This window comes from Amblyraja radiata, chromosome 6 (genome assembly GCF_010909765.2).
Source record: "Amblyraja radiata isolate CabotCenter1 chromosome 6, sAmbRad1.1.pri, whole genome shotgun sequence".
Taxonomy (NCBI): Eukaryota; Metazoa; Chordata; class Chondrichthyes; order Rajiformes; family Rajidae; genus Amblyraja; species Amblyraja radiata.
The window spans coordinates 92,114,400-92,123,121 of NC_045961.1; the positions used below are offsets into that span (position 1 = coordinate 92,114,400).

General features: G+C 44.2%; 1 protein-coding gene across 1 annotated transcript; it reads left to right on the forward strand.

The window, feature by feature from the left end:
- Positions 1-216: 216 nt before the first annotated feature.
- On the forward strand, positions 217-7,000 carry LOC116974588 (cytochrome c oxidase assembly factor 5). Its single transcript, XM_033023227.1, has 3 exons — positions 217-483; positions 4,316-4,399; positions 6,512-7,000. The coding sequence occupies exons 1-3, from the start codon at positions 385-387 to the stop codon at positions 6,551-6,553; spliced, it is 225 nt and encodes a 74-aa protein (XP_032879118.1). The 5' UTR covers positions 217-384; the 3' UTR covers positions 6,554-7,000.
- The last annotated feature ends 1,722 nt before the right edge of the window (positions 7,001-8,722 follow it).

Sequence of the window (8,722 nt, forward strand, 5' to 3'; positions counted from 1 at the left end):
CATGCATCATGGGCGTTGTAGGCCATTGTTTCGTTGCGACCACGGCGCGGGTGGGAAGCGCGTCACGCCGAGACTACCAATACCGACATGCAATGCGGCCACGCGGCTGTCCCACAACTCGGCGCGCGATGCACCATGGGTGTTGTAGTCCATTTATTTTCCCTGCAACATGGGCGCGGGTGGGAATCGTGTCCCGTTGAAACTAACACGTCCAGGAGGCATTGCGGTCGGCGGGCCCCCTCCCCGAGCATTCAATGCACCAGAGGGTTCATTTTTGAGTGGGATATAAGATTCGTGTGGGCGCGCTGCGAGCTGTTGTTCTGGAATATTCGGAGAGTGTTTGTGCCCGCTCAGAACTAGAGTTCGCACCCTCGGCGCGCAGTGATGCCGAAATATTATGAAGACAAGGAGGAGGGTGGACCGTGTTCTGGGGTGAAGGAGGATCTGAAGACGTGTTTGATGGCACTCGACTGCGTGCTCAAGGTGTGGATGGCAATGGAGGATTAAACAGGCCGATCCTTCAAGGGGGAAGGGGAGGGCGATGGGAACTTCAACCAGCGCGAATTGTCACGCCTTGCACTGAATGGACGGGGGCAGATTCAGAGGCAGTCTTTCAAGAATGTGGTAAACAGTTGAAAAGACAAATCTGCGCAGAGGAAAAGTGGGGAAATCCACACTGGGTACAATGGCCCAATAACCCTCTTGCTGGCTGTTACTCTCAGGAAAGTCTAGTCGAGTTTATTGTCATGTGCACAAGTATGGTGAGGTCCAGGTATAATGAAAATAAAGGCACGTAGACTGTGACAACACATACACACACACATACACAGATTATACCTAAAATACACAGATCTGCAAGACATTAAAAATTAAAAAATAAACAAATCTAAGTTAGTGGACGTAGTCTGTAGTTTTCAGTTATGGAAGTAGGATTATGGGTTGTGCAGCTTGGTCAAGAATCAATAAATGTAGGAAAGTAGCTGTTTCTAAACTTGGTGTTTTGTGACCTGCCCAATGGTAGCAGTGTGAAGAGGTCATGCCGCTGAAGGGGAATCCTTGATGATAAATATTCCCATAGATGCTGCTGCACCCGCTGAGTTTCCCCAGCAATTTTGTGTATCCTTGATGATAAATATTGCCTTCAGTGATGGGGAAGTCTGTGCTAGTGATGATCTGGTCTGAGTATACCACTCTCTGCAGCCTCTTATGATTCTGTGTGTGGGAACTGTCATAACAGACCATGATGCAACCGGTCAGAATACTTTATACAGGTGCACAACCTTTTATCCGAAAGCCTTGGGACCTGACACTTTTCGTAATTCGGAATTTTTCGGCTTTCAGAATGGAAGATTTTTAGCGTAGATTTTAACGGCTGGCTCAGTGGTAGAGTGCTCGGCTCATATCCGCAAGGTCGCGAGTTTGCACCGCGATCCCGGCAGTTACTCGATCGCGAGTTTGAGTCTTCAATGTAGTTTTTTCTTGCAGACTAGGAGAGAATAGGGAGGGTTAGGCTGGGATCATTCTCTGCGAGATGATCTTAGTGCGGGAGACAAGTGTAGGAGAGGTGTACTGACTGTGGGCAGAACTTTGGAAGTGATTGCCCACCATTCTCAAAAGCCGCTGTGTCTCCCTGTCCCTGGGATAGTAGGGGGCGATCAAAGCACAATACCCCCTCCAACTCCAGAGGAATCCACTCCCCGATGGGCCGCTATGGCGACGTGGCAGTTCGCCCACAGCCCGAGCTGCGCCACCCAAGAACAAGGCGTACCTTGCACACCATCAGCTTCTGCCCCTACGGGAAGCGTGTTCCTCTGGAGTTGGAGCGGGGCTGGGCTAGAGTTGCTGATCTGGGATCTCCGTGCTTGCAGTGGCCCTGGGGGTCGGTGTCCCGATGAGGGGGCGCAGCTCGGGCTGTGGGCGAAATGCCACTTGTCGCCGTAGCGGCTCATCGGGAAGCGGCTTCTGGTGGTCCTGACGTCTCCGGCCAGTTTGCAGTTTTCCTCTGGAGTTGGAGCGGGGCTGGGCTGCTGCTGGCTGTGGGTCTCTGGGATCTCCGTGCTTGCAGTGGGCCTTGAGGTCGGTGTCCCGTTGGTCCTGACGTCTCCGGTGACTGGCACTGACCTGCTGGCATCGCCGACGTGAAGACAGTGCAAAGCCCCCGCGCCGGTGCAATGGGCGGGGAGCTGGAGAGGGGAGGGAAGGGGTCACACACATGGCCGGGAAGCAGAGGGGTGTAGGTGGGGTGAAACTGAAGGGAGCGACAATCTGCTGCTGCCTGCCCGCTGAGTTAAAAAGTTCCCACGCAAGACTCATGATACACTGTGTATCGTGAGTCTACCGTGGGAACTTTTTAACTCAGCGGGCAGGCAGCAGTGGATTGTCAATTATTAACCCTCCCGCGCAATATACCCTCATCTTCTCTTTTATGAATGGGGATTTAGTTCCCCTTTCTTCGAGGACCGACCGGAGGTTCCGCTGTCACCTCTGCGGGCCGCCCTCGGTGAACGTCTTCAAGGACCTTTCTTCAAGGACCGAAAAAAATGTCCGCTATTCGGAGCTTTTCGTTATTTGGATCTTCTGATAAAAGATTGTGCACCTGTACAATGAAGATGGACACAGAATGCTGGAGTAATTCAGCAGGACAGGCAGCATCTCTGGATAGAAGGAATGGGTGACGTTTCGGGTCGAGATCCTTTTTTAGACTGAGAGTCAGGGGAGAGGTAAACTAGAGATATGCAAGGGCACACAGAACATGGTGTGAAAAGGACAGATCAAAGTAGAGGATGTTCAAGCAAATGTACAATGGTTAATTGTTGGCTGAGGGGAAGGTGACAACGAGGCATACAAACATTAAAATTAATCAGGACAGTGAAACTAGTCGGAGAACTAGGGTGGACACAGAGAGAGAGAGTAAAAGCAAGGTTTGCAGAGGTTATTTCAGATACAAGGAACTGCAGATGCTGGTTTTCAAAAAGGGACAGAAAATACTAGAGTAACTCAACGGGTCAGGCAGCACCTCGGGAAAATATGCATCACTGAAGGTTCCCAACCTGAAACGTCACCTGTTCATGTTCTCTTGGGTTGCTGAGTTACTCCAGCACTTTGTGTCTCATCTGTAGAGGTTTGTTAGATTATTCAGTGACATGCCAAATTTACCAATGTTCAGCATGTTTTTCAGCTGATTAAACAATGCTAATGGGATAGAAACATAGAAAATAGGTGCAGGAATAGGCCATTCTGGCCATTCGAGCCAGCACCGCCATTCAATATGATAATTGCTGATCATCCAAAATCAGTTCCCTATTCCCGGCTTTTCCCCATATCCTTTGATTCTTTTAGCCCTGAGAGCGAAATCCAAAGCTCTTTTGAAAACATCCAGTGAATTGTCCTCCACTGCCTTCTGTGGCAGAGAATTCCACAGATTCACAACTCTCTGGGTGAAAACGTTTTTCCTCATCTCGATCCTAAATGGCCTACCCCTTATTCTTAAACTGTGATATCTGGTTCTGGACTCCCCCCAACATCGCAAACATTTTTTCTGCATCTACCCTGTCCAATCCTCTAAGAATTTTATACGTTTCTACAAGATATCCTCTCATCCTTCCAAATTTCAGCGAATACAGGCCCAGTCGACCCATTCTTTCACCATACGTCAGTCCCGCCATCCCGGGAATTAACCTAGTGAACCTACGCTGCACTCCCTCAATAGCAATAATAATAATAGCAATAATTATGACATTTTTAATTACTGAATGATATTTTTGAACTGAACATGATTAATGACATTGAGTAAAAAGGCAACTCATATCAAGAGGAGCTGTTGGAGGAACTCAGTAAGCCAGACCGCATCTGTGGGGGGAAATGGGCAGTTGACATTTCCTGCTCTTCTGCTTTCACACCACCACCCCAGGCAGAATGAGTAGAGTTTCAAAGATACACACAAAATGTTGGGGTAACTCAGCGGGTCAGGCAGCATTTCAGGAGAAAATGGATTGGTGACGTTTCAGGTGGGGACCCTTCTTTAGTAATTTACTTTGTCCTTGCCAGGGTTATGAAATCAGAATTGGTTTAAAAAAAGTAGCCAACCATTTGGAATGTGCAGATAATGTATTGTGACCAATTTATTATGGAAACTGAAAGTGAAAGGATTAGCCTGAAGATGTTTTCAATAATTGAAAGTGTCTAATTTTGCCAAATAACAATAATTGATTAAAAAAACTTCCTGAAATTGAACCCCAAAAAATTCAAACTCAATCTGTAAATTGAGCCAAGTATATACCAGATTACCTAAATTTAATTTCTCTATTTCATGTAGGAAGGAAAGACACCAAGGCAGTGCTTGAAAGAAGGACATTGTAAGGGTTTACAGCTTACTTTCTTTGAATGTAAAAGGTCAATGGTATGTATCAATTTTAAAGAGATAATTTATTAATGTTTGATTTATCATTAATAAGCATCATATTTGTACTGTGCAGTTGATGTTGCTTTGAATGTTGCTGTTCCAATCCACATGTATCTCATGGTGGACATTTCTACTTTTTTTGAATGGGACACTCTTGTAAAAAAAAAAAAGAACCTTTGTGTCAAAATTAACTTTGATGCAACAGTTTTCATGTTTTTACCAAATGCTTTAAAATAATTTAAAGGCTTTGTTTATTTTATGTCTTCTGAATCAGAGTGCTGGAGTTACTCAGCAGGTTAAACAGCATCTCTGGAGAACGTGGATAGGTGGCGTTTTGGTTTGAGATGTTGCTCCAGACTGATTGTAGTGGGGGTGGGGGTGGGGGTGGGGCCAAGTCAAATTTTTTAATCTAACTGGCTGAATCCTGTGTAACAATCTTCTGGACCAGTCTACCATGACAGACCTTGTCAAATGTTTAACTAAAGTTCAAATAGACAACATCCACTCCCCTACCTCCATCAATCATATTCTTCACCTCCTTAAAAAAAGCTTGCATCAAATTTCTGAGATGAGACCAACCTCACTCAAAACCATGCTGATTGCTGCTATAATGTCAACACTTTACAAATGTAATTAAATCCTTTTGCTAGGAATCTTCTCCTGTCATGTCCCTACCACTGGTATGAGGCTATAATTTCCTGGATTATCTGTTCCGCAAATTAAACAAAGGAGCAACATTGGCTACTCTCCAGTCTTCTAGGATATAGCCTGAAAGTAAAGAGGGTAAAAATATCTTATTTTCTTTCAACATGGGGAGCATGTGCCCCTGGAAGAATTCACATTCCCCCACAAATTTTTCTCTGTAATCAATTCTTCCACATTCCCATAATGTCCCCTGGGATTTCGCTCACTTACAGATGTGTAATTTGTAGTACCCAGTTAACCTGCTGACCTACATGTTTATGGAACATGGGAGGAAACAGAAGAACCAGGAGGAAACCCTGCGTTATAGGGAGAAGATGGAAAGTCATCACAGCACCAAAGTTCAGGATTGACCGTGGGGCACTGCAGATGAGAGAGAGCGGTTCTATTAACTGTTCTGTTCCTAGATGGAACTAGATGGATTTCCACCGGGTGGCGCCCGCAATGGCTGCCTTGCCAACAGTCTGTCTCATCCCTTCCTTCTTTGTTAATTTTTAGTATGTGTTAAATAAATATACGTTTTAGTGTTCTTTAACTTGTTTTATGTGGGGGTGGGGAAAACCTTATAAAATCTCTTACCTTGACGGAGATGCTATTTTTTTCCGTATCGTATCTCCGTCCGTACTGCGGCCTAACATCGAGGAGCTGGCGGCCTCTGCTGGAGACCGACTTCGGGAGCACCAGCCACGGGAGCCTACGGACTTTAACATCGTGGACCTCGCAATCCTGGTTAGACACTGACTTCTAGAGCTCTAAGCCGGAGGAGCTTCGACCGGCCCGACGCGGGATCTTCGATCGCCAGCTGCGGGAGCTTTGATCACCCCCCACTGCCGCGACCACGGGTGAAAAATGAGGAAGAAGATTAGACTTTATTGCCTTCCATCACAGTGAGGAATGTGGGGAATCCACTGTGGTGGATGTTAATGTTAACTTTTACGTAGTTGTGTGTCTCGTTGCTTTTGTTGTAGTCTGGCTGTATGGTAATTCGTGTTTCACTGTACCTTAATTGGTACATGTGACAATAAACTGACCTTTGAACATTTGAACTCCGCACTTTTGTCCCCAAGTTGTTGCAGAGTCCTCTCTTAATCTGCGGTTACTAAGCCCTTTTAAAAAAAATAAATACCATTGCTTGCTTCAATTCTTCATTTTCATTTTGTTCTCAGTCCATGGTCCTTCTCAACTCGTATAAATATATATTTCCAGTTACATTGTAATGTCAGGTTGGGATATTTGAACAAAGTTAATAATTGGAAATTAACAGTTTTTTTATTGAACATACTAGCTGATTTAAAAGATTGTGGTTGTGCTAATCATGCTCTATAGATCTATGCATAGTAGGAATGTTGCATCAACCAAATTGGAGTATTACATATCATTAATACCTTATGGATTTTTATTTTTAAGCTGGATAACAGAGCTCGTTTCAGAGGAAGAAAAGGATATTAACAATCCAACTGCAATGGACAATGCTACAGAATCTATATATGTTGATATAGAAATAAAATAAAGTCAGTATATTTAATTTGGAAACTTATTGTATTCAGTATTTGTTAGTTTTCCTTGTTTATTTTTTTCATATGCAATGCCTGTTTGATCCTCGCTATCAGAAACCATTTTGCAATTAAATAGATTCTGTGGGCATAAGTGCTTTTGAGGAGCTCATTTTATGCACACAATGATTGTGTAAATACAGAATTTAAAACAATTTGGCGAAGCTTATATTGTGTGCAAAACACAACTAATGAAGTTCTTGCTGAGGGAGTAATGTGATAAAATAATAATAGACATATTATGAAAATGGGTAAATATCTCCGCCTTTGTAAAAATACTGTGCTATTTTATATTTGACTTTGTATTTATCAATAAACAGTCAAACACTGACTGTACAAGCTGTAAACTAAGTTTTTGTATTTGCCTTTCTGCTGCTTTTTTTGGTGTTGCAAGATATAGGGTTATACAGCACAGAAACTGGCCCTTTGACCCAACTTGCCCCTGCCAACCAAGATGCCCCATTTACAACGGTCCCACCTGCCTGCATTGGACCCATATCCCACTAATCCTTTCCAATCCATCTACCTGTTCAAATGTCTTTTGAATATTGTTCTAGTACCTGCCTCAACTACCTTCTCTGGCAGCTTGTTCCATATACTCTCCACCCTCTGAGTGGAAAAGATGCCCCTCAGGTTCCCATTAAAATTTTCTCCTCTCACGTTAAACAAAGTTCCTCTGGTTCTTGATTTCACCTTATTTGGGTAAAAGAATCTTGCATTCACCCTATCTATACCCCTCATAATCTTGTACACCTATAGAAGATCATCCCTCATCCACCTGCGCCCCAATGAATACAGTCTTAGTCTGTCCGACCTCCCCCGACAGCTCAAGCCATCAACTCCTGGCATAAATCTTCACTACACTCTTTCCAGCTGAACAAGATCCTTCCCATAGCAGGATAACCAAAACTGAACACAATATTTCAAATGCGACCACCAATGTTTTGTACAACTGTAACATAACATCACAACTTTTATGCTCAATACCATGGCTGATGAAGGCCTTCTTGGCCACTGATGTAGGGGAATTCTGAAAATTATAAGAAAGATGAATAGTTTGTAATGTTTAACCCAATAAATTATATACTAGGGAGACATGAAGGGAACTATCTCTCCACCGGGTGGTGCCAGCAATGACTGCCTCACCAACAGTCTGTCTGTCCCTTCCTTCTTTGTTGTTTTATAGTATGTGTTAAATGTATGTTTTAGTGTTCTTTAGCTTGTATTACGTGGGGGGGGGAGGGGGTTGGGGGAAACTTTTTTTAATCTCTTACCTCGACGGAGATATGATTTTTTTCCGTATTGTATTTCTGTCCACACTGCGGCCTAACATCGAGGAGCTGGCGGCCTCTGCTGGAAACCGACTTCGGGAACTCTAACCGCGGGAGCCTACGGACTTTAACATCGGGGAGGTCGCGGTTTCTGGTTAGAGCCCTACTTCGGGAGCTCCAAGCTGGAGGAGCTCCGATCACTCATACGCGGGAGCTTCGATCGCCGGCTGCGGGAGCTTCGATCGCCCCGACTGCGGATGGTTGACTGCCCCAACTGCGGGAGAATAAAGAGGAAGAAGTTTGGACTTTATTGCCTTCCATCACAGTGAGGAATATAGGGAATCTGCTGTGGTGGATGTTTATGTTAACTTTTATGAATTGTGTGTCTTGTTGCCTTTTTTTAGTATGACTGTATGGTAAATTGAATTTCACTGTACCTTAATTGGTACATGTGACAATAAAGTGAACATTTGAACTGAAGGGTATTACAAGAGGCAATAAATAGAATTATCATGGTATTTAGATTCCACGGCATTGTGCAAGTTCAAATAAACATTGGGGGTTGCAAACTAAGCTGAGGGCAATAGAACTGATGAGGAAATTGTGTCTTTTAACGGGAGAGTGGTTTTCTAAATAACAGAGAACAGAAGGTTAAAGAGAACTTTAGTGAAAAACAATGATAAAGACTACAGAGACTGATCTTGACCCGAAACGTCACCCATTCCTTCTCTCCAGAGATGCTGCCTGTTCCACTGAGTTACTCCAGCATTCTGTGACTATCTTATGAGTTAATG

What these genes read in the sequence shown, in the direction of transcription:
- LOC116974588 (XM_033023227.1), top strand. Translation starts at nt 385, where the DNA reads ATGCCGAAATATTATGAAGACAAGGAGGAGGGTGGACCGTGTTCTGGG. An exon ending in CACTCGACTGCGTGCTCAAG is followed by an intron (nt 484 to 4,315) that starts GTGTGGATGGCA and finishes TATTTCATGTAG; the next exon opens with GAAGGAAAGACACCAAGGCA. An exon ending in TTGAATGTAAAAGGTCAATG is followed by an intron (nt 4,400 to 6,511) that starts GTATGTATCAAT and finishes TTTATTTTTAAG; the next exon opens with CTGGATAACAGAGCTCGTTT.